The sequence below is a fragment of the Tiliqua scincoides genome, chromosome 12 (genome assembly GCF_035046505.1).
Source record: "Tiliqua scincoides isolate rTilSci1 chromosome 12, rTilSci1.hap2, whole genome shotgun sequence".
Classification (NCBI taxonomy): domain Eukaryota; kingdom Metazoa; phylum Chordata; class Lepidosauria; order Squamata; family Scincidae; genus Tiliqua; species Tiliqua scincoides.
Window position 1 is genome coordinate 5,115,938 of NC_089832.1, and position 27,698 is coordinate 5,143,635.

The following is a 27,698-nucleotide window of genomic DNA, read 5'->3' on the forward strand; positions in this document are numbered from 1 at the left end:
CATGCTCAGGGCTGTACTGCTGGAATCAAAGCTGTGCGGCTATTATTGACCCTTGGGGGCAAGATCCCCCTTGTCCCCCCAATTAAGACAATAGGATGGTGTAAAAAAAAAACTACAACTCCCCAGAAGTGCTGGGGAACGTCTAGTGACGTCAGACGCAAAGAACGCTCCAAGGACTCCAAAGCGGACTACGCTTCCCAGCATCCTTCGCGCCTCTCCTTTTCTCCCCCTCCCCTCGCGCTTTCTCTTGCTGGACGGAGCAGGCGGGTGGCTGTTTCCTGTCAGCTGTTGTCACGTGACAGCAGGAGGGCTGAGGGGAGGAAGGCTTGGAGGCTGCGAGGGGAGGAGAGGCGGCGTCTGACCACAGTGGGGTGAGTGGCCGGGGGAGAAGAAGAAGAAGAAGAGGAGGAGGGCAGCCCCCTCCTCCTGGTTCAGTGGAAGCAGACCAGGGTGCTATGGTTGGACTGTATCAGCTCTGGGGAAGTGTCCTAAGTCAAATATCCCTGCAAGGAGAAATCTAGCTCCTCTGGAAACTAGGAGCTGACGTGCCTGAGCTGCTATGTTTCTCCTTGCAAGGAGTAGTTGGTATTATGGGCGGTATTGGGAAGGGGAAAGTACATTTTTTGGCAGGGGTGGACTGTGCCATCGGTGGAGGAAGAGGGGAGAGACAGAAACAGCCTTTTGGAATGTCCCAAGTCAAAACATCCCTTCAAGGAGCAGTCTAATTCCTAATTTGTGAGGCCAGCTGAGATGGTTGCCCAAGGTAGCAGATTGATGGGGGTCTGTTTATCTCTCTCCTGCTCGCTTCTCCTTTTGCTGTGAGTGGAGGAGATGCGGCACCTTACCACAGTGGGGTGAGTTGCTGGGGGGAGAAAGAGGTACAGAGCAGCTCCCCCTCGTTCTCCAGATTCAGTGGAGGCACATCAGGGAGATATGGTGTGCCATCTTGGCAGAGGTGGGCTATACCAGCTCAGGGGAGGGAGCAGGGAGAGAAACAGCCTTTTGGAATGATGTCCCTCCTGTGAGGCCAGCTGGGGTGGTTGCCTGAGGCAGCAGGGTTTTTTGGGGGGGGGGCTGCTTATCTCTCTCCTCTCCATTTGCTCTCTGGGAAAGGAAGAGGGGAAGAGGAAGCTTAGGAGAGATAAAGAGTGGTAGATTAGAGTGTCTAGCTAGCCCACCACCCTGCCTCTCCTTCGTGTTTCCTCTTCTGCTCTGTTCACTTCTTTCTTTTCCATCCCCAGGAGCCAGACGAACAAAGTCTGGTGCATAACCAGGTGTGCACGATAGGGCAGCATTTCATCTACTGCCTCAGGCACCAGGGAGTCTTGGGCCAGCCCTGGATCCTCCACCCCTTCAGGACTCCAATGTCTTATTCTTCAGATTTAGACCAGTGAGGCCTGGAGTATAGACTGGGTGCCCTTTCTGGAGATGCCAGAGCTTGAACCTGGGACCTTCTGCATGCAAAGCAGGTGCTCTGCTGCTGAGCTACAGCCTCTCCTGTTTTTTATTTTAAAATCTGTATATCCTGCCCTTCTCCTCCCCACTGGGAGTGTCCAAGGCAGCTTGCAATTTTTCGCCCCCTATATTGTAGAATACAAAAATAAAGGAGTGGGAGGTGGTGCTTCACTGTGAAGGGGCAGAGCCACAGTTCAGTGTAAAAAGGCACCAGCTGGTGGAGGTGGCAGAGCTGGCCTTGATGGCTTTTTCTCCTCTTCCCCACATGTCAGCGTCTTTTCTCTCCATTATCCTGTGCCAACATTATCCTGTGCCCAAACAAACTATTTTTCCTCCTCCCTATTTTGACCCCTTCCATTTTTTCAAAGGCAAGTCTTTTCCCACCTCCCTACGGGCAGGCTCTTTCTACAATCCCCCACCCCCGGCATCTTAGTATGAACTTTTTACATCTTAATATTGATATCTCTTTTATAATGAGAAAAACTGCTATTTTTAGCAACTCATTACAGTTTAGGCTTTATTATTCTGTACCAAAAAGGGGACACTGTTCTGTCACTTCGAGGGGTTGGCAATTGTTTTCAGTTATCGTAAGCTGCCTTGGTGGGACTGAGAGGCAGTTTAGTGTTTTTAATTGAGCTAATTATGATAATGTGTGTCGCCTCCTTGCAGCCACTTTCATGCCCTGTGGCAGACCTCACAGGCAAAATTTGTCCATATATAGTATGTCTCACCCACACACATTAAATAGTAGTTCCTTTCTGATATATTTATCGCCCACATACACCAGATATGGTGCGAGTTCTCTCCCCCACTCTATACCTTTTTTCAAGCATCAAACTGTGACTTCTCCCTCCCTCCTTCCTTGAATTTTATTACAGTCTTTCCTCATATCTTCACTTAGTATCCTTTCCCCACCAACTTTCACCCTGAGATGTCCATGATGGATTTCTCCCACCCAGCTGCAATTAATCATTACCCATCTTCCTATTTAATTATAGTTCCTTCCTGTTTGGTTTTTTTTTTTTTTTGCCTTGTGTTCTCAACCTGTGATGATGTTCTTTCTGTTTCTCTCCCCTTTCCTGCTTCCCCTCCTTGCTCTTGCTGGTATGCATTTTGTACCTCTGTCGTTGTTGTCCTCTTGCTCCAAGGTGACAGGCATCATGACTAGTAGTGACTGATAGGATTGCCCCCCATGACGTTGCCCTTTCATCCACTTTTTATATATTTTTCACATTTTTACACCATCCTTCTTCCAAGGAACTTGGAATGGTGTACATAGTTCCTCTCCTCTTTTTGTCTTCACAACCCTGTGAGGTTGATGAGGCTGAGAGGTGATGATTGGCCCAAGGACACCCAGAAAGCTTTGTGGCTAAGTGGAGATTTGAACCTGGATCTTCCAGGTCTAAGACAGATTCTGAATCGCTTCACCATCCTGGCTTTTAAAACGTTTGTGGTGAAATCACTAATTCCCCCCCTTTCCCCACATAGATATATTCAGTGCTGTTTTGGACCTCATACCTGATTGCCCATCATTACCACTGTCCACCTTTCCCCCCTCCTTTTTCTTGCGCAGTCACTGCCTTGTGTTATTTCCATCACTTTCCCTCCCTTGTTCTGATATTTTGCAGCCTTTTAATAAATTCCTTGTACTTTTGCTGTTTTACCTAACTAAGTTCACTTAGGGTGCAATCCTAACCCCTTATGTCAGTGCTTTCCAGCAATGAAACTCCAAGGTAAGGGAACAAACATTCCCTTATTTTGAGGAAGCCTCCATGAGTGACACCCAACTGCAGGATGCAGCACATGTCCCATTGGCATTGTTATGCCAGTGCTGGAAAGCACTGACATAAGGGGATAGGATTGCGCTCTTAAGAGGGAGTTACTCCAGCTTCTACTGGAGCTGGTCCCTCTACTACTTGATTTTAAGGGGACTTACCAGATTTTGGTGATCCCTTTTAACTTGAGATGGAGCTTTTATTCTCCTTAAAGTGACTTCCTCCTTTCAACTTTGGGTGGTGGCAGTGACAACTTTATTTATCCTGTTAAAATTGGGATGCAGGAAGGGGGTGTTGGTTGCAAAGTCCTTCATCCATTTTGCCCTTCATTCCCTCCCCCCCACATGGCCATATAGGTGAGTAGCCATCTCGCTATCTTATGCTATCAAATTACATGCATTAATGTGCTGAATGAAGGCACACTTATTTTTTCCAATATAGCTTTTGTTTCTGTTACGTTTCATAGTGCCTGTCTTCATCTTCAGGGTAACTTAATATTATAAAATGTATTGGGCAGGGTGCTGGAGTGGGGAAGATGCACAATTAACCCCTGCTAATTGGGTAAAAGGCACTTTTTCAAGTGGGTGCTCCTTTTTGTAGCAGGGGGAGAGTAACTGGCCCACCTCACCCCAGCACTGTCTGTTCTAGTGGCTGTCTGCTGGTATTCATTTGCATCTTTTTAGATTGTGAGCCCTTTTGGGACAGGGAGCCATTTAGTTATTTGATTTTTCTCTGTAAACCGCTTTGTGAACTTTTAGTTGAAAAGCGTAAATACTGTTAATAATAATAATAATAATAATATAATCACTAATGGGAAGATGCTGCTTTTTTGTGCACCAAATCTTCTTGGGGTGCTTTCTCAGTTAACTTGTACTTTTGGGGTGAATGGACATGTTCTTGCTACATCTTCTGTAGGGGTGGTATTTGGTGGACAAGAGAAAGACATCTTGTTTTAAAAATGGTGGACTTCTCCTTTAGCTTATGGTTGGATCACAAGGACGCCAGGCCCAGTGAATCCCTTTGATGGAAGAGTGGGCAACATGCCCTGCTGTTGTCATACACACAGTACCCCATTCAGGGTCTTAGTCTGTGTAATTTTTAATCTTAAAAGGGGGGTAAGGAAAGTCTGTGGAAACTGCGCACCTACATCACGCATGAAGTGTGCAGCAGGGAGTGGCGCATGCCCATGTCTCCACCACTACAGGAAGAGGATTGTAAGTCTGGGTAAGCCTGATTGTCAATCCGCAGTATTAAGAAGCAGACAGCAATTTAGGACACAGGTGCAGAAATATTTCTAGCAGGTGGTGATTTAATGTTGTAACTGTTGCTTTCTTTGTCCCAGCTCAATAGGGTTATGATACTGTACAGGTGAAAAATGGTTGCACGTAGTGTGTGATGGGCAGTCCAGTACTGAAGCCGGTGGCTCCATCGCCCAACAACTCCGTGTCGGTCCAGAAGAGCTCCTGCAGTTGCATCCCCCTCTCACTCCGGTGCCTCCCCCCATCCCGGAACGCCTCCCCTCACTTTTGCACAGAGCTCTTACCTAGCTCTGGGTGGCAACCAGCCAGTGCTGGGCTCAGTGCCTTCTGACGCTAACTCTGCGCAGGGTGTCACAGACGTGCCATTTGTGACATTCAGTGCGGATGCTGCTCATCTTTTGGATTGGGCCCTAAGTGTGCACAGTTGTGTACAAGATTGCTGTGTTTCCATAAGTGTATTAGGACTGACTCTCAGTCACTCCCATGCCCATATATGTGCACTGATAGCATGTGTGACTAAAATGTCTCTGGTGGAACTGTATAAGAACATAAGAACAGCCCCACTGGATCAGGCCATAGGCCCATCTAGTCCAGCTTCCTGTATCTCACAGCGGCCCACCAAATGCCCCAGGGAGCACACCAGATAACAAGAGACCTGCAAGGCTTCCTGGGAATTGTAGTTAAGAACATAAGAACAGCCCCACTGGATCAGGCCATAGGCCCATCTAGTCCAGCTTCCTGTATCTCACAGCGGCCCACCAAATGCCCCAGGGAGCACACCAGATAACAAGAGACCTGCATCCTGGTGCCCTCCCCTACATCTGGCATTCTGACTTAACCCATTTCTAAAATCACTTGGTCACTTGGATGCCAATGTGGTCACTTGGATGCCAGAGGCTTGAAGCTTCTGGGTGTGGGAGCTGGTTGTGTGTGTAGCTCTTTCACATAGGACTTTGCTGTTTATTTGTGTGGTTGGCGTCATGTCATGTCTGCCAAAAAGGCGACCCAGAACCACCTCTGAAAGATATTACTAAATGCAAAATGTTCAGAAAGAGGGTTGTAACTCCTTTCCGACTATTTTTAGAACATAAAAAGAGCCCTTCTGGATCAGGCCAAAGGCCCATCTAGTGCAGCTTCCTGGATCTCACAGTGGCCCACCAGATGCCTCAGGGAGCACACAAGGCAACCAGAGACCTGGATCCTGATGCCCTTCCTTGCATCTGGCATTCTGAGGTAGCCTACTTATGAAATCAGGAGCTTACACATATCCTTCACGGCTTGTAACCTGCGATGGACTTTTCCTCCAGAAATCTATCCAATGCCCTTTTAAAGGCATCTAGGCCAGATGCCATCAGCACATCCTGTGGCAAGGAGTTCCACAGACTAATTATATGTTGGGTAAAGAAGTATTTTCTTTTGTCTGTCCTAACTCTCCCAACACTCTATTTTAGTGGATGCCCCTGGCTCTGGCATTAAAGTTCCTGGTTTTAGCACCAGAAAATTGCATTTTTTGTGAACTCCATATTCCAAAAGCATTTTGGCAGATTGAAAAATGTAATCGTATTAAAACATCAAGGGAAGGAAGAGTAAACAGAATGGTTTTGCTAAAATGCTATTTTTGAGCATCCAAATATTTTTGTTTGTTTTTTGTAACATTTCTTGAGGCAGTTTTGTTTTTTACCTCCCAGAATGATGTAAGGCCTTTCAAGTTGGCTGCATCATCCATTCCCTGACACGCAACTATTCTTATATCATTGATTTCAGATCAGATTCTGAGAGTTGACGGGAGGCAATTTTATTATTCCCCACTATCTAAAACGCTCCTTGGTCATGGCTGAATCATATAGGTGTTAGATCAGTGTTTCCTTCTGACCGCATCTTCTTTTTTACTTGCTCCTTGAGAGATGCTCAGGCAAACCTTCAGAGTTCTCACTCCCTTTTTGCATTTTTTAAAAAATCCATAGCACTTCACATGAAAGGTGAGAGAATTACAGGAAAACCTTGAGGCATTGAGCTTTGTAGTTACCAATGGAGGTAGCTCTTGGCTTTTCTTCATCCCCTTCCCTAAACACTATGTTGAAAAAAAAAAAAGAATCTGTAACATTAGCTTGCTCATTTGTTGTTTCCATTATATGTTAGGCTGGAGCAGATTCTTGTGTCGTTAAGTAGGCAATGAGTGATGCAGCCACATTGCAAGGTATTGCATAATTCTGGCAGGTAAAATGCAAAACTGCTTGAAGAAACGTCACAAAGTCAACCATAGCTAGATGAAACGTGGGGTGTAGTATTCATTCTTACAGAAAAGAAGCCTGTTAGGCTTTATGAAGCATGTGAGCATGAACGTAAGAGCAGCCCCACTGGATCAGGACAAAGGCCCATCTAATCCAGCTTTCTGTATCTCGCAGTGGCCCATCTGATGCCTGCGAAAGCGCATAACAAGGGATCTGTATCATGTTGCCACTCCCTTGCGTCTAGCATTAAGAGACAGCCTATTTCTGAAACCAGGAGGTTGCACCAGAAGGTTGCACTTACCCATCATGGCTTGTAACCTGTGAATGGACTTTTCCTACAGAAATCTGTCCAGACCCCTTTTCAAGGCATATAGGTCAGATGCCATCACCACATCCTGTGGCAAGGAGTTACATAGATTAATTAAGTGCTGGGTAAAGAAGTATTTTCTTTTGTCTGTTTTAACTCTCCCAACACTCAATTTTAATGAATATCCCCTGGTTCTGGTGTTGTGTGAGAGGGATCTATCCATCCCATGCATAATTCTATACGTCTCAATCATGTGTCGTCGTCCGTCCGTCCCCGGTGCCTTTTTCTAGACTGAAGAGCCCCAAATGCTTTAGTCTTTCCTCATAAGGGAGATGCCCCAGCCCACTAATCATTTTGGTAGATCTTTTCTGCACCTTCTTCAGTTCTGCTATATCCTTTTGGAGATGTGGTGACCAGAAGGGTACACAGTACTCCAGATGTGGCCATAACTTATGATTTGTGTGATTGGTGCAGCCAAATTGCAAGGTCTTGCACAATTTTGGCAGGTTAAATACGAAACTGTCACAAGAAATGTCACAAAACCAAACAGAGATTATAGTCAGATGAAACATGGAGTATAGAACTCGCTTATAGAATAGAAGCCTGTTAACCTGGTATCTTGAAGGAAGCATGTGCTTATTTTTAAATCTGAAGAAACCAGAGTTTAGTGGGTACTGGTGGAAGAGTGGCAGGTATTGTCAGTGATCCCAACTGGTGGTCTGGGAGCAAAGAGTGGGAGGTGCTGAATACGTAGTTTCACTTCAGCTGCTGCTGGTGGGTGTTGTGGAGAACAGTGTCATGTTGTGGTTTTGCAGATTGTGGAATAGAGCTAGCACTGGTCTACTGGACAAAGGTAGGGTTGTTTGAAGGGTTTAGATTTAAAGCAAAAAAAAAACTTTTGAGCTTCGTCACTCTGTTTATGGTGGCTGTATCCCCTGACCCAGTATGCCATTACCGTCTGGTTGAAACAAACAGGTAGTAGCAGATATTCTTTCAGAAATGGGGGTCGGGCAGAAGCTCTGTAGCTCAGTGGTTTATTGCCCTTGGGTTGTGAAAGACCTGTGTCTGAGACTGTGGCAAACTGCTGCCTGTTCAGAATCTGCAGTATTCTGCTAGATCAGTGGTTCTCAAAATTTGGTCTCCTGATTCCATTTTACACCAGTAGCCTCCAAACTGTGGCCCACTGGCTGGATCCGGCATGTCAAAATTACTGGTCCGGGCACAGCAGTGGCGGAAACTTTCTGTTCGATGCTGCAGCCCCCATGTTTTGTTACCAGTCTTCTCAGAAACTCGCACAGGGCCTGCTGGGACAACGGACAGAAGAAGCGGCTGCCCAGTACAAGTTTCTGAGAAGATTGCCAGTAAAACATGGGGGCTGCAGCATGGAACGGACAGCTTCCACCGCTACCATGCCCAAGCAGATAATCTTGTCATGCAGCAAGCCATGGTTTGGCGACCACTGCTTTCATTACTAAAAGTAGTCTTGGGGACCCCCACTGGCACTTGCATGGATTTTTATGGATCCCCACAGCACTGGTGCATGTGCAGTGTGGCACACTGATTATCAGTGAAGAGCCAGCACCTGAGGGCAGTGAGGAAGGAGTGCTACAAAAGGGAGGCAGGGATGACGGGCAGGGGCAAATGGCAGCCACTTGTGGTGTGCTCATGAAACCCCTGCATGGTCTCTTGGAGCCCCTGGACTTCTAGGAGCGTATTTAGAGAAACATTCCACTAGACCAGCCATTTTCAACCACTGTGCTGTGGCACACTGGTGTGCTGCGAATGGTCCACAGGTGTGCCACAGGAATTTGAGGGAAGGTCATTGATTAGTAGGGCCACTAGGGATGTGAAGCCCCCACTGCCAGCATGGTGTGCTTTGGCAATTGTCAAAAACCTGATGGTGTGCCTTGACAATTTTAACGCCTTGTCAGTGTGCTGTCAGATGAAAAAGGTTGAAAATCGCTGCACTAGACGAACCAAGGGTGATTTGATATAAAGCTTCCTAGCAACCAATACTCATTTTTAGAAGGATGAGGCTTAGTAGTCATTGTGAAGGGAGATGAAATAAGCTTTCAATAATTAGAGCATTAAAACACACGCCTGTGGTGTATTTGTACTTCTATTGAAGCATACAAAACATGAAAAAAAAATATGCAGTTGAACAAGTTGCTCTCCATAGAATATCAATTCTTAAAAAGACAACCACTTGCAGCACCCAAAACCAAAAGACAAAGCATCTCTTTATGTGCTTTGGACTCCCGGATATCTCTGTGTCATGCATGGACAGAATTTTCTGAGCAAGATGTTCTGTAGGAACCGTGCCGAGACTGAAGGGTTTGGAGCCGTTCCCAGCAGTGAGGATGTACAACTTTATTTTGTACCTCTGGATGACTTGCTATGGGACTGTGAACCGAGATCTGAATTTATTCTTCAGAGGTATTACTGCATTGTCATTCTAAAAGGAAGGATATGCTGTTTGCAAGCAAACAGAGAAGTTTTACCTGTGTGTTTGTTGCCATTTGTAGCTATAAAGTTTTCATCTGTTTGAAACAGGGGTGCCCAAACCCTGGCCCTAGGGCCACTTGCGGCCCTCAAGGACTCCCAATGCGGCCCTCAGGGAGCCCCCAGTCTCCAATGAACCTCTGGCCCTCCAGAGACTTGCTGGAGTCTGTGCTGGCCTGATGCAACTGCTCTCTTCATGACAGCCAACTGTTGGACCTCTCGCATGAGCTGTGGAACAAGAGCTCCCTCCACTGCTTGCTGTTTCACATCTGTGATGCAGCAGTGGCAGTAAAGGAAAAGCTGGCCTTGCTTTGTGCAAGGCCTTTTACAGACCTTGAGCTATTGCATGATCTCCATTCATTCATACAAGTTCCATCTCTAATCTATTCATTTACGTAAATTCATTCAAATTTGAAAGGTAAATTAATTCTTTTTTTCCCCCTGGCCCCCCCGACACACTGTCAGAGAGATGATGTGGCCCTCCTGCCAAAAAGTTTGGACACCCCTGGCTTAAAGGATGCTTTTATGGTCTAAAACATTTTGTCAGGATGGGTCTTACTGGTTTTTGTTCAGGAGCCACATCTTGATGCACCACCTAATTTCAGAATGATATTGACTCGGCTACTTTTTTATCTTTACCCAGAGCTTCCTCTCCCATTTTCCTGTTAATTGTGAAAATCTCCTCTTGCTTATTGGTCAATTCCAACCTTCCAGTATATCAGTTTTGATGCAGTACAGGTCAGCCGTAATTATCCGTGGGTTTGGGGCCCATGGATTTGACTCATTGCGATTTTCCAACCTGCATCTTGAGGGCTGACCTGTACCTGTACTTGGTCACATCTGGAGGTCTTCTATGGGCCCACACACTGCTCCCGTTATCTGCAGATTTCAGTATCCACAGGGCTTCTGGGAACAACCCCCACAGATGCTGAGGGTCGACTAGTATTATAATATGGGGCTAATAGCACTGATCCACTCTAAAAATATCTCTTTGAGTGGTTGTTGGATTATAATGTATGGAATACTCATTTTTAGTCATAATGTATGGAAAATTCAGCAAATGTTTTGAAGTTCCGTACACGTATCGTACTGTTATGACAAGGTTGCAACTGTTAACTACTGCTAATGATGTTACTTCAAGTGATTTTTTAAAATCATTTGATCAGCCCAGGTTGTCAAGTGAGAAGCCAGAGGGTTTCAAAAACCCTCGATCTAAGCAGCAGTAAGTGAGTTGGAAGGGAAACTGGGGCCAAAGTACATGCTACGGCAACAGCAACTCACAGATGTGTGTCTTGGTTGTTCTGCAAATACCAGCTGCCAGGGTGGGGGTGTTTTGTTAACGGAGTAAAAAGCACCTTCAAGTTGGGGGCAGTTCTCACTGGGGGGGAATAGTGCAGGGGCAGTGTCAGCCTACCCTCCTGCAGTAGTGTTTGGTCATCAAGTACAGAGTGATTTTTGGGGTAGCCAAAGAGGCAGTGACAACAAAGTTGTCACATTAAGAAGAGAAGCTAATCCTTCACTTAACCCCACAGTCCAAAATCCACTGAAGCATTTGTTGTCCATCCAAACTCACATTGCCTTTTTAAGCTACACTCTGCTCAAGGTGGTGCTGTGGGCGGTAGATTCTCACCTTCTGTTAACTGCTCTTCCAATTAGGGGACAGAGGTGTCCACAACTGGAAAAATACTAGTGATTCCTACTGCATTTCCTCCCTCCCTCCCTCCCTCCTTTGTGTGTGTCTAACTTTTTCTGAAATGGTTTGGCGAAAACAGGCTATTTTTCCCTGACCTTCCCCCAAATGGAAAACTCCTAGCAGAGAACTCTGGGCATGCCTGGTTTCCAGTCATTTTAAGCATTCTGCTTTATATTGACTAAACTGGCTAGTTAGCATTGTTGGAGCTACTTTAATGCATTAATTCATTTTTCCACATAAACTTAGCATGCGAACATGTGGGGTCTTTGGAAGCCTTCCAGATGTGTGAATATAATGGAGGAGGTGGTGTTAGGTAATAAAATTTCTTCCCATTCCTCCTCATTCAAGGGTTGCAAAAGGAGGTCCTGGATCAGTGGTAAGGTGTGTGCTTGGTTTGCAGGCAGTCCCAGGTTCAATTCCCAGCATCTCTAGAGATGACTCGGATTGCAGGTGATGAGGGATATCTATCACCTCTATCAGAGCCTCTACTGATCAGAGCAGACAATACGGAGCAGGACCAAAGGCTTGATGCAGTTTAAGGCAATTTCATATATTCTAAGCTAAACCAAGCTTTGATTATAAAATGTAATTACCAAGTAAACTTACGCCTTCTGTTTTCTTAACAGTTTCTTCCCCACCCCTCCCCAGTATGGCTGCCTCTTCAACACCTAGATGCAACTCAAACTCCTTGGAGAATGCTTCAATTAGAAAAGTGAGTGGGCGTCAACCTTTTTTCCTATACTAGCTTAAAATTTCTGGTTATTTTTTTTTAAGCTTTTGGAACCCTTCATTGTTATGTGCTTGAAAATTTGAATTGTTCCTTATGTTTTAGTTCTATAGGTTTAATATTTGTTTTAAGGATGTATGCCAAGTTGTTATCGTCCCACTACTTCGGCAGGATGAAACAAGACTGATCTCTTGTTGGGATTTCTTGGCTTCCAGTTCTTCTGACTCAGGGGTGTCAAACATGACCCGTAGGCTGGATGTGACCTGTGGAAGCACTTTATTCAGCCCGCGTTTCTTTGGGCTCTCCCTGCACCACCTTTGGCTTCTTTTGGCTGCTGGGCTGTGGTGAAGTGTTACTGCTGAAAGGGCAGCCTGCAAGAAAATTGGGCTCTCCCATAGCTTGAAAATATGATCAAGATTTGTGTATTTCCTTTCCTGTTATTTGTAGCTGGTGAGTTTGTAAATGAGAAAAAAAGAGCTTATTTCTGGTCATCGCCTGCTTAATGATATCGCTTCCTGCTTAAGACATTGTTTCCAGCCCTCAGCAGGCATCATTAATGCTATTCAGCCAGCTGTATGAAGCAAGTTTGATACACCTGTTGTAACTGGTGTTGAGGCTTCGATTGGGCTTTTGTAATCTAAGAATTTCTGCTCTGATACTCTTATTTCTCCTCTAGCCTATGAAAGACGGAACTAACTGGGATCACAATGAAGAAATCCCTCTTATTCCCGGTGAAACGAGAGTCACAGGTAAAAACAAAGACAAATTGTGTCAGGAGCCCATTCATATGTGGGAAAACAGTACGTGGATTGAACCACCTCAGATGGAGGATGTTACTTTTGAATTGAGTGTAGCATCAGAGTGCAGGCATGCAATCAGGCTTGGACAGTCTGCGCCATGGCTACATCAGGTTTTGCCGGATCCTAAATGTCTGCATTTAAAACCTGTGATTGATGCATCACTAAAGAGGACTTGGGCCAAAAGTCCCATGGCAGGCATTTGCCTTCGACCAAGGATGCTCTAGACCAGGGATGCCCAAACCCCGGCCCTGGGGCCACTTGCGGCCCTCAAGGACTCTCAATGTGGCCCTCAGGGTGCCCCCAGTCTCCAATGAGCCTCTGGAGATTTGTTAGAGCCCACACTGGCGCAACGCAACTGCTTTCAGAATGAGGGTGACTGTTTGACCTCTCGCGTGAGCTGTGGGATGAGGGCTCCCTCCACTGCTTGTTGTTTCACGTCTGTGATGCAGTAGCGGCAGCAAAGGAAAGGTTGGCCTTGCATTGTGCAAGGCCTTTTATAGGTCTTGAGCTATTGCAAGACCTTCATTCATTCATATAAGTTCATCTTTAATATATTCATTTATGTAAACTTATTCAAATTTATTCAACTTTTAAATGTAAATTAATTCTTTCCCCCCCTCTGGCCCCCGACACAGCAACAGAGAGATGATGTGGCCCTCCTGCCAAAAACTTTGGACACCCCTGCTCTAGACCAATGGTTTCCAAACCATGGACCGCTGTGCAGCGAAAAAGCCTTCCCTGTCCTGCATGGGGCTTAGTGTTCCATACTGCTGCATCTTATCTTTCCAGCCGATCTTGCTTCTGGACAGCAGCTTCCACCCCGAAATTGGGGCACAGAGTGATTGGCAGTGGAAGTGGCTACCAAGCATGCCTTTTTGACAAGATTGGCTGGAAAGATGAGGCGGCCCCGTGGAATGGCAAGTGCCATGCAGGATGGGGAAGGTTTTTCTCCAGGTGCCAGGTGTAGCCTGCAGATTGGGGTTTGGCTCCTGTTGCTCTATTTTTTGGGTGGGTTGCAGAGCTGGTGCGACCCAGTAGTCGCAAGTTGTTCTAGGCCACATTGTGCCCAGAATGCCTTGCAGCGTTGCATTTTGGGGATGCGACCCAGGAGCCACATGGGTGCAACATGACTAAAGTGAATTTCAGCGGTAAAAAGTTTCAGAGTTGCCGCTCTAGATTCTCTGGGAACAACCCCTGTTATCCTCCGGGGTGGGAAGTCATAGCACCCTGGGCAAATCTATCATCTTCCCCTTCCCAGCAGCCATTTGATCGCTGGCAAGAGAACTGCTGGGTGGGAGTGGGAGGGACTGCCCCTGCCTGGGCTACTGCCAATACTAAAGAGGTGTCCAGACCCAGGTGCAATGGGTATGGGGGAGGATTAGCGATCTGAGCGTGCAGGACCTCATTGCAGTATTTTAAACGTATAACTGCTATTCCTTCTGCAGATAAGGATGTCATTTACATGTGTCCATTTAATGGGCCTGTGAAAGGAAGAGTGTTCATAACAACCTACAGGCTGTACTTGAGAAGCGTGGAATCGGTAAATACTCTTAGAGTGGCATAATTTTCTGGTGGATGTAGTAGCTCAGGTATGTCAAACATAAGGCCCGGGGGCCGGATGCAGCCCGCGGAAGCTTTTTATCTGTCCCTTAGACTCTCAGCTGCTGAACAGTACTGAGGTGTTACTACTGAAAGGGCAGCCCACATGAAATTGGGATCTCCCATATCTTGAAAGATTATCAAGATTTGTGTATTTTCTCTTCTGTCATTTGCAACTAATGAGTTTCTAAGTGAGAAAAAGTGGTGCATATTTTTGGTTATGACCAGTTTCATGACATCACTTCTTGCCTAATGACATCACTTCTGGCCCTCAGGAGGTATCATGAATGCTATTCGGCCCTCTGAATGAAACGAGTTTGACACCCCTGTAGTAGCTTATGGGGGCTCATTCGGTGGTTTGACCTTTGAAGGTGATTCGAGGTGTGTTCATTCAAGCACCCCCTGCCTTTCACAAACACCGGAAGGCAAGATGGAGTTTGAACACAAAAGAGTCATGACACCTGAAATACGTTTGGGATTTTTCAGAAGCAGAATGTTAACTCTCTCTCTTAAACTTGAAGGAACAATACAGTTCTGACTTTAAATTTTCTATCATTTTTGCATACCTGAGTCACTTTCTGTGGACAGTACCACAGCAGGGTGACTTTCTGCGTTGTGTCATAGCTGAATACTGAGAGAGAAAAGCCATACTGTTTTACCATATACAAAAGAGGCATTGGTTTGGTGATACAGACTTAAACATTGCCTGCCAGCCACTGCTTGCATTACATTTCTATTGAGTACTTCTTGCACAAATATAACCTGCATGATTGACAAGTTGAGCCCTACTCTTCATCATGAAAAGGTAGCTTCTATTAAAATAGCACCTCTCAGTATAAGGTGTAACGCTGCACATGTTTTAGTAAAAATCTCCAAAGTGTGGATTGTGGGGAATCACCTGCTTTATCATTTATCTTCTTAGGATCCAGTGGTGGTTATAGATGTTCCTTTGGGTGTAATTTCAAGGATTGAGAAGATGGGAGGTGCGTCGAGTAGAGGAGAGAATTCATACGGATTAGATATTACTTGTAAGGTGAGATTAAACATAATTGTCCCATCACCCTGATGCGTAGGTTGGAGGTGGGTGTTTTTGCTGGGAGAAAAAGCAACTGGAGTGAAGATAGACTAGAGAGAGAACTCGCTTGTGAATTTCTAAACTTTGAGTAATATAGTCTTGCAATCTTGATTCCTTTTAAAACATTGTACTTTGCCTACCAGCCCTATAAAGACTCTCAAAGCACCTTGCAAGACAATATAAAAATGCAGTCAACTTAGACACAGATATGCACATCTCCTTTGGGTTAGCCATACTTGGTGATAGACCACCTGCTTTGTATGTTTCCTAGTTCAGTCCATGGGATCTTCAAGTACTATAAAATGTATCCCTGTAACTGTGGAGAGTGGTTATCTGTTCGTGTAGGACTTGCAGTCTCCAAAGTGTGGCCTACAGCGCACCTACAAAACAATCTCTGTTCTTCATGCCTGATCTTGGCAGAAAGTCACACCAGGCAGCCACTTCTACAACACATCACCCCAGAAGGCCCATGCCCAGATTTCTGGGGGTCAGCGGCTGCCCGTTGTGACTCTCAACATTGGGCACTAAGAAAAAGGCTGCAGTGCAGAATGGTAAGGTACCTCCACACTGTGCCTGAGATAGAGATTCTGCAGGTGCGTTGGATCCAGCCCATGGACTACAGCTTGGTGGTCCTCTGGCGTAGACACTACTGAGCTATGATTGGAGACTAGAAGGCAACTTCATGTGTTCATTCGGGGCATCCAGTGCTCAGCAGGAAGGACACACATACTGCACTCCCTATAGGCTAGAGCCTCTGCTAGTCAGAAAAGACGGTGCTTAGCTGGATGAACCAGAGGACTGTCTTGGTATAAAGGAGCTTCATATGTGTGCATGTGCCAGCAGTGGCAAACCCCAAGCAAAACGGGAGTGAAATCAGCCAGAGGCCCCTCTCTGAAATGTGAAATTACTGAACCTGGTGGGTTTCCTTGAGTAAGATTTTCCACAGGGAGGGTGCCAGATTAGGCCCTGCTCCTTGAAGCCATCACTCTGACCTTGCATGTATCAGAATCCAATGAAGGGCCTTGCCTATGATCTTCGGGGGCTGGGGGAAGGGAACATAATACATGCTTCAGATTTTTTCTCCTATGTCCCTCCCTGCACAGAGTTCTGTTGAGTCCCACTTTCTCAAAGTATGATGTCTGTTCATCTAAGGCAGGGGTGCCCAAACCTCGGCTCGGGGGCCACTTGCAGCCCTTGGGGGCTCCCAATCTGGCCCGCAGGGAGCCCCAGACTCCAATGAGCCTCTGGCCCTCCAGAGACTTGCTGCAGCCCTTGTTGGCTCGACACAACTGCTCTCAGTGTGAGGACGACTGTTTGACCTCTCACCTGAGCTGTGGGACGAGGGCTTCCTCCACTCCTTGGTGTTTCATGTCTGTGATGCAGCAGTGGCAGCGAAGGAAAGGCTTGCTTTGTGTAAGGCCTTTTATAGGCCTTGAGCTACTGCAAGACCTTCACTCATTCATATAAGTTCCATCTCTAATATATTCATTTATGTAAATTTATTTAAATTTAAAATGTAAATTAATTCTTTTTTTATGCAACCCCGACACAGTGTCAGAGAGATGATGTGGCCCTCCTGCTAAAATGTTTGGACACCCCTGATCTAAGGCAGCAGGCACCAAACCATGGCCTGTGGGCCAGATCCAGCACCTGGAAAAACCCTTCCCCCTTGTGGAACTTGTGAAAACTTGGTGCCTACTTTCTCAACCCTACTCAGCGGTACCCTGCGGTTTAGAGACCACAGATGTAAGGAGAGCAAATTTTGGGATTGGGAGACCAAGAACTTGTGGAAACTTGGTGCCTGTTCTCAACCTTACAGTTTACGGATAGGACGCATGTTTGCAACATGGGGATAAGGTTGAGAATCCTGGCTAAGTGAACAAGATAAAATTTCATTGCTATTCCAGGACCACAATTACTGCCAAGGAGGTCATTCCAACAGTGCTTTGGCACTACTCAGCTTTATCTAGTTAATGGCATTCGCCATCAGTTGTCAACTCTATCGCCATATTTTTTTAATTTGGGATTTTAAAATATCATTTGTTTTCATTTACTGTGCTTGTTTACTTCACAAATACAAAGCTTCACTGATCTGTGAGCCTGCTACTTTTAAGAGGCTACTTTTACCTTATGCTTGGTAAGTATCTTCCGATTTGTATAGGATAAAATTAAGCAGTTTGTGCTTATAATGCTTGTTCTCAGCCCAATCCATAAGCCAGTTCAACCAAAATATTTGGATTGCGCAGGATGAACTACACAGGATAAATTTCAAGTGCGCCGTCCAATGGATTAACCTGCTTTTCTCTTGGTTTGTTTTTTTGTGTGTGTATGTGTGTGTGAATTTGAACTTGTGGTTCCAATTTTAGGATATGAGAAATCTACGCTTTGCATTGAAACAAGAAGGCCATAGCAGAAGAGATATATTTGAGCTCCTGACCAAATACGCTTTTCCACTTTCACATAACTTGGTAAGTTGTTTGGAATGGTACAATTTTTCTAGAAAGTCTGAAGTCTTCTAGCCAGCTCCTTGGGAAAATGCCACACACCTGAGTGTGTGTGTGTGTGTTGTACTTTTTAAAGACTTGTATTTGCAGTGCATCGGTTTATGGTCAGGAGCCAACTCTGTGAGATTGGCATTGGCCTCAGTTTGCAGGTACAAATGCACACACATGCAGATGTAGAGGTAAAGAAAGGTATACTGTGGCTCCTGACAATCGTGAAATATCAAAATATGAAAATGTGATATTTCTATGCAAAGCTCAGAATATATAAACATGTGCACCAGTCGAAGCTGTAATACCTTACAATAAGGCAATCTTCCCAGCTTTGCCCGGTGTTTGCTTTTAGACTAGCACAGGATTAGACTTCTAGAATTTGTGAGCTTTTGTATGGATAAATAAAAAAAGACATGTAGGCACTTGATATGTTACATGCTATAGAAATTGTTTAAATCCTAATTTGTATTTCAGCCTTTTAGATACTTGCTTCCGCTGTTTTTCAAGTAGTTTCCCACAAGGAGTTTTGGGCTAGTACGTCTACATCTGACCAGGTTCAAATATAATGTGAAACCATAGCTTAGCTTTATTTTCACATTTTTATACCACCCTTCTCCAAGGAGCTCAGGGTGATGTGCACAGTTTCTTACCCCCTTGTGTCCTCACAACAAGCCTGTGAGGTAGGTTAGACTGAGAGAGAGTGACTGGCCCAAGGTCACCCAGGAAGCTTCGTGAGCAGGAATTTGAACCCAGATCTTCCAGGTCAAAGTCCGATACCAGAACCACTGCACCATCACTGGCTCTCAAGAGCCAGAATTAGATGCCCAACACGAAGTTTGGGCCTCATTGGATATCCTTGCTGGTAAACAAAGTGGTTTGGAACAAGCCATAGTTTCCTGTTCAAACTAAATGGGAGATGTGGCTTGTTCAAACTGCAAACAAGAGTTTTAAACTTCTTCCTTGCATATACATGGAGGGGGAAGGAGGCTACCTGAGCCTAAAATTCTTTCTCTGTGGCCCTTGCATGAAGTGTGAAATGCGGGTTACCTCTGAACCAGGCCTATATCACTTGATCACTCTTCACTTGGGCCTGGTTCATGCATGCAGCAAAATGAAGTCATAGACTAGACTGTATCACTTCAGCTGGGGATTCTTTTTTTTTTTTTTGAATGCTTGCTTATGGTTTATTAATAAAACAAGCAACCCTGCAAGCAGAAAACAAGCCCAGCAGGCGCTGATCTAGAATCTTACCCCTTGGTGTGCTACTTGTTTAGATCCTCAGAGTGTTTGTTTTTAAATGTACAAACATTCAGAAGTTGTATCTTCCTTCCAATAGTTGGAAATAATACAGTCCACTCTGCCACCCCTTTGAGCTACATGTGCAGATGCAGCTTTGACTTGCCCCTGAATATGTGAACTGTCCTCGGATGTTTTGAGGCTGTATGGAACCTCTGCCTGCAGAGTTCGTGGTGGGTTTTGGATGTGTTCATCAAAACTTCACACGTATGTGTGCGAGCCAAGCCATCTATTCCACAAACACTAGATTCTGGGAAGTCCTCAAGCTAACTGTTAAAGGGGTAGGGCAAATCTTCTTTGGATGGGGAGGAAGGGCAGAGTAGTGGCAGCAGCAACTAACATTTAAGCCTCATGTATATGTGTTAAGCCAGGCTATGCTTTATGGACAATTACAAGTGAATAATACAATCAGTAGGTGGCAAGGGATTGAATCTTGGTGACATATTGCAGATAAAATCTTGTGTAAGCGGTTTTTATGGTGGCTAGTAGCCAATCGGATGCCTTTGTCGCAGTGCCAGCCTTTTCATTCCAGCACTTGGCAGGGAGCATTTGCATTTTTTCCCCCACTGAATATTTCATATTGTGTAGTATAAATCTTGACTTTGCGTTGGATGTTGAGTTCAGTTGGCCCAATGCTCCGATTAAGAGAAAGGCAGCTAAGTGTTCCAGGAATGAGTTTTACCTCCCTGATATTGTTGAGTATAACATTCTAGATAACTTGCTTTAAAAAAAAAAAAAGAGGGGGGAATGGAGTCATGATGGGCAAGTCAAGTGTTCGCAAGCATTTTATCCTGCTTTAGAAGTGATTGAAGGTTACATCATATCAATTGTGCTAGGAAAGGGGTGTCAAACTCATTTCATACAGTGGGCCGAATAACATTCATGATTACTACTGAGAATCAGAGGTGATGTCATTAGGCAGGAAGTGATGTCATTAAACAGGTCACAACCAAAAATAAGCACTTTTTTTCTCACTTAGAAACTCATTTGCTGCAAAGGGCAGAAGAGAAAATATGCAAATCTTGATCATATTTCAAGATATGGGAGAGCCAGATTTTCATGTGGGCTGCAGCAGTAACTTTCAGCGGTAACACCTCCACACTGCTTAGCAGCTGAGAGCTTGAGGGCCGGATAAAAAGCTTCCGCGGCCCACATCCGCCCCCCCGAGCCTTACATTGGACACCCCTGTGCTAGGATATTTCTTTTCCTTCTATTGGAATTTTTGGTCCACATCCTTCAAACCTTTTTTCCAGTTAAGCTTAACTTTTGCTTTTTGAAACAAGTGGAATAACTCCAGGCATTGGAAGTTGGGCACTGAAACCTCCACCCATCCAGCCTGATCTCTCACTTCAGATTTGCTGATGCGCAGGGTGAGAAGAGCGGCCTTTGGCTTGTGGGGTGCAGTGCAGCCCCAGGACCATGAACCTGACAGAACTGGGAGTCTGAACCACAATAGCAGGTGAACTTATTTCACTGCTCTCCCTTTAGATCAGGGGTTCCCAAAGTGTGTTCCCAAAGGGGTTCCCAAATCTCACAAGATTTGGGTGCTTTCATCTTAGATCTTGCGAACTTTCTTGATATCCAATTTGCAGCCCCTGGCTTAGCCAGGAAGAAGAGGTTGTGGGGGTGTCATGACTCAGGAATGTTTGGGAACCACTGCTTTAGGTCACAAGTCATGTACCTGTAAGCAATTCAACTTTTCAGTTGATTCCCAGAAGTTTTTTTTAATATCTCCAAAGATATTTCCTTTTATCTTTCAACTTTTTCCCATTCAGTCTTTTTTTATGTGCCAAGTTAATCAGGTGATAAGGGGATAACTTAACAGTACTTGCCTTGTAAATTTACCACCACCTCTTAACAGCATGGATATACATGTGAAGCAGTTTGCACACTCAAAAGTGTTTCACCAATGCTAATTATTACAGCAAACCGGGGAGTGTTATCCATGCCCATCCATTTGCAGGCATTTCTTTCTTTAGGAATGAATGAAAAGTCGGTTAGCCTCTCACTGGGTTCTACATTGGGCTCTCACTTGGCACAGTACTCTGGGATAGGGATGTTTTTAATAGGGCCATAGTGGTAGAGCATCTACTTTGCAGGAAGAAGTTCTCAGGTTCAGTCCCTGGCTGCCTTTCCAAGTCGGGTTAGGAAAGATCTTCTCTGACCACCTCTCTGGAGACCTAGTTGGTGCAGACCAGTGATTTTGCAACCAATGTGCTGTGGAAGTTTGGAGGAGGGTCATTTATTAGTAGGGCTATTGGGGAATATGAACCACCCACTGGAGGTGCTTTGTGTGCCTTGTCGATTGTCCAAAAACTGATGATGTGCCTTGTCAGTTTTAGCACCTTGTCAATGTGCTGTGAGATGAAAAGGGTTGAAAATCACTGTTGTAGACTGTACTGCCAGATGAACTGGTGGTGCAAAGCTGTGGTGGGCATTCTGTGGCCGCAGGCATGTCAAGGTGCCATGTGTGGCCCACAAGACAATCTACCAAAAGGTGAAGTCTCTGGAAGATGGAAGGACTGATCCAGTTGCACAAAGGGCCCTTGCCCAGGTGGAATGGTCCTTTCGTTCTCGGAGAGACCTTCCCTACATTGATCACATGGAAGTGCATGTGTCCAGTTTTGCTGTTGCAGTGCACTGAGATCAAGGAGGGGCCACTCATGCTGCTCATTCAGTAGTGTGGCTTACCCAGCACATGTCTGACAGCTTTGTACGCATACCTACCACGCTCATTTTGAAGTGTTAGATCAGGGGTCTCCAAACTTTTTGTCTAGAGGGCCGCATCAAATATCTTGTGTGGTGCTGAGGGCCGGAAAAAAATTTAAATATAAAATTTAAATAAATAAGTTAGAGATGGAACTTAGATGAGTGAATAAATGAATGAATGGGCTCATTCATTCAACTTCTTTGGCCCTCAGAACATCCTCCAGATGTAACCAGAGCATAGCTCTGGTTGTGTTCAGTTGAGTGGCTTTCAGGGGACCAGAGGCTGGCTGCAGGCCGGATAGAGGCTCACCGTGGGCCGCCTCTGGCCCCCGGGCCGGGGTTTGGAAACCCCTGTGCTAGCTCAACAGATCTGTATTCTGCTGAGTAGAAACTAGTCTGGATATTAACAGGTAGTGGATACAAGACAGACAAAACCTTTCCTTGCACCATTAATAGAATGGTGCCTGATGCATTCTTCTGCCCAAGCACTGAGATCAACTTTGTATATACTGATTTATATAGCTTCTCTGCAGACATGCTAGAAGTGCAGTCTTGCGCATGCTTACTCAGATGTGCGTCGCATTGAGTTCTGTGGGGCTTACTCCCAAGCAAGTGAATGTAGGATTGCAATTATGCCTACTTCCCTGTCTTTTCTAACAGTACCTTGCAGTGGATTTTGAAACATTCATTTCCATGTACCATGCTATGCACAAGATAATACTGGAATTGGAGAGTCTCTAGTATTTGTAAATGACAATAATTAAGCAAAATACACTCTGTTTTTCTGGGGGAGGAGGGGTAAGGGCTCTTTATAATTTCCTTCACGGCTTGAGCTCTGCTGGTATTGTGAGAAATGCTTGCTGTTTTAGATCTCTCCCGTTTGAGCCAAATTATCTTGATGGCAAAAATATTGGAAGTGCTACCCAGCTTTCCCGACCATTAAGGCTGGATAATTGCCTTAGATTAGGGAAATCTGCAAGGTATTTTTTTTCTTCAGGCCAGCACGCAGAGGATATTGTTTCAGAGTTGCTGTGTATGCCTATAAGCATATAATATAACCTTAATTATTTTTATAGATACTGGAGAGGGTTTTATTTGGTCCCTCCTGTTCATTTACAGGAATTTCAGTCTTTCTCAGTGTCGTCTCCAAGTCCTTTGGTCTCAGTGATTTTCTTTTGACTATATTTGCTGCTGCTATTTTCCCTGGAGTTATTTTTCCCGGCTCTGTAAAAGCTAGGGGAGGGGAAACAGTTTCTGTGCTATAAAGATGCTGAATGACTTTGGTTTGCCATATTTTAGCATCTCACTTTTCAGTAGCAGCAGGAGTTCTTTCTAGTAACATCTGCCAAGATTTCTTGTACCTCGTGGGATATGCTTCATGTTCAGTTCACCTCACTTTCACCCTTGGCTTGCCAATTCTTGCACAAAACCAGAACCCTTTTTAAATGTTGGGAACTGGAGGAGAGGACGTGTGTCTGTGGCAGGCATTTAAGAATGAAGAGGTTTTTTTCTCTCTCTGATGTGCACACACAAAATAAACCGCACTTGCAAACATTAATTTTTGGTGCTGGTACACTTTTATGACTAGTAGAACTGGTGTATAGTGGAAGCCTCAGTTACTGATACTGCTAAGGGCCTCTCATTCAGACCTTCAGCTGAAAGCCAGGCTGATAATTGAGACTGGGCAATGGAACTAGTGTAGCTAAGGGAGCTACAGGGCCCCGGGTACCAAGCCTGAAGGAGTGCAAATTGCACCCTCCTCCCTTTTACAGACACTTGGAGCAGTTGTGCCCTTGCTGGACCCCTGCCCACTGCATTGCGCGCGCGCGCACACACACACACACGCCCCAGGCCTTGGAAGACCTTTTAGAGCCTGACAGTTACTTTGGTTTTCACCAAAGACCAGAAGTACCTGTTGGAGGCATCCAGGAGGCCCTTTTAGTGGTCTCCGAAAGGCACTTCTGGCACTGGGGAGGGGGTTAAAAATTTTGTGCCCTCAGGTACCTGCATGCCATCCCATTGTACCAATTCTCCTTGTTTCTCGTCCTCTCCCCCCCACCTTGTCTTACTTGTGATGCGTTATTTTTGCACCTTTTGTAAATGTGTAGGGTTTGGTCCTAGGCCAGGAATTAAACAGAGTCTAAAGTTGGAAAGCGTTGAGTGCCACAACAGCTATACAAAGTTAAGGGTGGCAGAGAGATTGGCATCTGGGTGCAAGGGTGCCAAAGGTGTTCACACACCCCCATGCTGTTTGTGATTTCTCATCCACGATTTAATCGACTGGGCAGTGTAAGCACCAGCCCAGCATGGTTGAGGAATTACTTCCAGCATCTTTTTTTTTTCCAGATGAGCAATAAGCATCTCTTATCTCTCAACGAGGGCAACTAATCTGTTATATGCCATAATGCCTTGTGAGTGTTATTGGATAATCTTCAGCTTGACAAGGGATCTCTTGCTGTTTGGTGGAATGGGGGGAAACTGTTTTAAAGATAAGTGCTCTTCTGCTTTTATGGGTGCTTTTTTCTTGATGAAAATGAAAGCAAGAGGGTGTTTTTTTATTTTTTTAAGCAGGGGGTGCAGAATCCTTGAATTTGAGAGCTGCTTTCATAAAGACACTTCTGAGCAGAACAGAGAATGAGATAAACAGATGCAGCTTTGCTCATGTCTGTGTTTGGGGGCTCTGATGGAAGAGACTGTCTCTTGTTGCTGCTTTCTTCTACCACAATCTTATGTGCTTTTTCTTCTTTTCATTCTTATAGCCACTTTTTGCATTTTCAAATGAAGAGAAATTTCCTGAAAATGGTTGGTTGATTTACAACGCCATGGTGGAATACAGAAGACAAGTAAGTTTGTGCTTCTTTTTTGTTTTTTAAAATGTAATATTGTATTTTGTATGAATTGTACCATGGAGGTAATTTATTTAGGTTTCCTTTGGATTGTGCAGGTTTGAATTGGGTTAAGCAGACAGAGACGGCTTTTTCTATGCAAGTTAAGAGTCGAGATGGACTCTGAGAGCTGTGATTTGGAGCCAGTGTTTGCATATTTTTCTCTTGCCTGGGAATAGATTTAATCCAAATGTTCAGCTTTTTGAAATAAATTTGGTCTGCTGTTGTGTGTTCTCCTAGCCTAGGATATCTTTTACCTCCACCTTGAGTCATAATTAAGATCTTGGGAGGAGCTGTGGCTTAGTGGTAGAGCCTTGTTTTTGCATGCAGAAGGTCCCAGGTTCAATCTCTGGTGGCATTTTCTGGTAGGGCTGAGAGGCCCCTGCTTGAATCCCTGTAGAGTTGCTGCCAGTCAGTGCAGAGAAGACTGAACTAGACTGACCAGTAGCGTAAGAATGTATAAGTAGAAGTGTTTGCTTCCTGTGAGTAAGATACAATTACCCCCTAAGTCATACTGAACACAATGGGCTTCTGAAAAAAATAACATTTTTCAAACACCTCTATGTATAAGGCAGGTTCCTATATAAACTCAAAGTTATCTTAGAATGCAATCCTAACCCGCTTTCCAGCACCAAGTTAAGGGCAATGCAACTCCAAAGTAAGGGAACAAACATTGCCTTACTTGAGGAAGCCTCTGTGATTTGCCCCCAACTGCAGGATGCAGCGCATACCCCACTGACTCAGCTATGCCAATGCTGAAAAGTTGGTTAGGATTGCGCCCTTAGTTATTTATCTTGAGGGGTTTGGTTCCAGATACCTCTGCGAATAAGCAGTTTTGCAGATGTTGAAGCCCAGCACCCGCAATCTTACCCAGAACCTCCAGAGACCTTTTCTGGGTCACACCAGGCCCACCACCCACTCTACAGTCTTCAGAATGGCCCTCAGAAGCATCCAGAAGTAACTTCTGGTTTTCGGAAGGTAACTTCTTCTTTGGTTTCGAAAACCTGAAGTCGCTTCCGGCCGCTTCTACAGGTCATTTTGTGGCCCTTGGTGGCCAACAGAATGAGTCACCAGCCCAGCAGGACGCAGAAAGAGGCCTCTGGAGGCTCAAACCTAAGAAATTGCAGAGAGCATTGAGAGGCACTTATGTGAACCTGCTGTATTCATGGATGGTTAAATCCGCAGATACGGAACCTGTACCTGTGGACAGTCTACTATATACGTTGCCTGTTCCATCAGCTTACGAAAATTCAAAAATAACTTTATGTGAAACCAGTGGAAGTTTTAGGGGCCTCGTCTGGGCACGTTACAGTGAAATTGCAGGTCAAAGAACAATATGGTCTACAAAAATTGATCCCACACAACCCAGAACAGTTCCAGGCTTCATAGTGTACTCTGATTAAATGCTGATATGTTTAAAAGTTGAATGCTGATTTAGGACTTGAATAACGACACTTTTAAAAAATTTTTCCTGGGAAATTTTTCTGATGGGATAAGGAGATTGCAGAATCACGCAAGCCTCAGTATTTCTAAGGAAGTGGTTCTCAAACTTCTAGCGCCAGGACCCATGTTTTAGAATGAGAATCTTGTCAGAACCTACCGTAAGCGATGTCATAACTGGAAGTTACATCATCAAGCAGGAAGATCTTTAACCATCCTAGGCTTCAATCCTACCCGGACTTAGCCAGGAGTAAGTTCCATTGACTATCGTTGTTAAAAGCATCTTGCTAATAGCCTGTTAAATGTACGGATCTGTGACATTTCCCAAATGCAGTCTCCTACCAGGGTAGCATCAAGTCTAATATGTTAAAAATAAAATATTGACATGGACCCACCTGAAATTGGCTCGCAACCCACCTAGTGGGTCCTGACCCACAGTTTGAGAAAAACAGCTCTAAAGTTTTAGACACCCAGATCTTAAGAAAAGGTAACATGCTGCTATACACTTTGTGTGTGTGGGGGGGGGGGGGTTTGGGGTTCTAGTCATTCCTTCTCAGCACCAGTGGGTTTTGGAAATAAACAGTCCTACAGTGTCATGTTAGATGGTGCCAGATTAAAGCATGGCCTCTTGTAAAAAAAGACACCTTGTTAAAAAAAATTACACCAAAATTTGCTGCACAAGCTGTTTATAAAAAGGTCTAAATATATATTCAGCACACATAAAATCCCCTAAAATCCCATAAAATTACCCCTGCTAATTGGGTAAGAGGCACTTTTTCAAGTGGGTGCTCCTTTTTTTAGCAGGGGGAGAGTAACTGGCCCACCTCACCCCAGCACTGTCTGTTCTAGTGGCTGTCTGCTGGTATTCCTTGGCATATTTTTAGATTGTGAGCCCTTTTGGGACAGGGAGCCATTTGGTTATTTGATTTTTCTCTGTAAACCGCTTTGTGAACTTTTAGTTGAAAAGCGGTATATAAATACTGTTAATAAATACTGTTAATAAAATCTTAAAAGCCCCCTAAAAAAAATTCTGAAATTGAGGCCCCTGCAGATTGTGATGCTCTAAATAAGCGATTTTCAACTTCTGGACCATGGCACGCTGGTGTGCCACAGATGGTCCGCAGGTGTGCCGTAGGAGTTTGGAGAGGATCATTTATTAGTAGGGGAAATTGTGGGATTTGAGCCCCCTACCAGCAGCATGGTGTACCTTGGTCAAAAAACAGATGCTGTGCCTTGACAATTTTAGCACCTTGTCAGTATGCTGTGAGATGAAAAAGGTTGAAAATCGATGCTTTAAGCCATAGCTTGTTTAGCTTATGCCTAAATCTGGCACTGATGTTAGGTCATTATAAGTCTTGATTGAGGAGTTCAGAGGCTGTTTGATGCTAATGGCTCTTAAATGTGTGTAATACTCCTAGATATTGGAGTAGTGGGTAAAAGGAGGTTGTAA

At 44.9% G+C, this 27,698-nt stretch overlaps 1 protein-coding gene across 2 annotated transcripts in view; it reads left to right on the forward strand.

The window, feature by feature from the left end:
* Positions 1-294: 294 nt before the first annotated feature.
* Positions 295-27,698, forward strand: part of MTM1 (myotubularin 1) — a 41,771-nt gene continuing 14,367 nt past the window's right edge. For both annotated transcript variants that reach the window (XM_066639878.1, XM_066639879.1), the window contains exons 1-7: positions 295-371; positions 11,849-11,934; positions 12,626-12,698; positions 14,195-14,289; positions 15,271-15,381; positions 17,790-17,891; positions 24,683-24,766. In XM_066639878.1, coding sequence (XP_066495975.1) covers positions 11,872-11,934; positions 12,626-12,698; positions 14,195-14,289; positions 15,271-15,381; positions 17,790-17,891; positions 24,683-24,766 — 528 coding nt within the window. In that variant the 5' untranslated portion in view covers positions 295-371; positions 11,849-11,871. The remainder of the gene's footprint in view (positions 372-11,848; positions 11,935-12,625; positions 12,699-14,194; positions 14,290-15,270; positions 15,382-17,789; positions 17,892-24,682; positions 24,767-27,698) is intronic.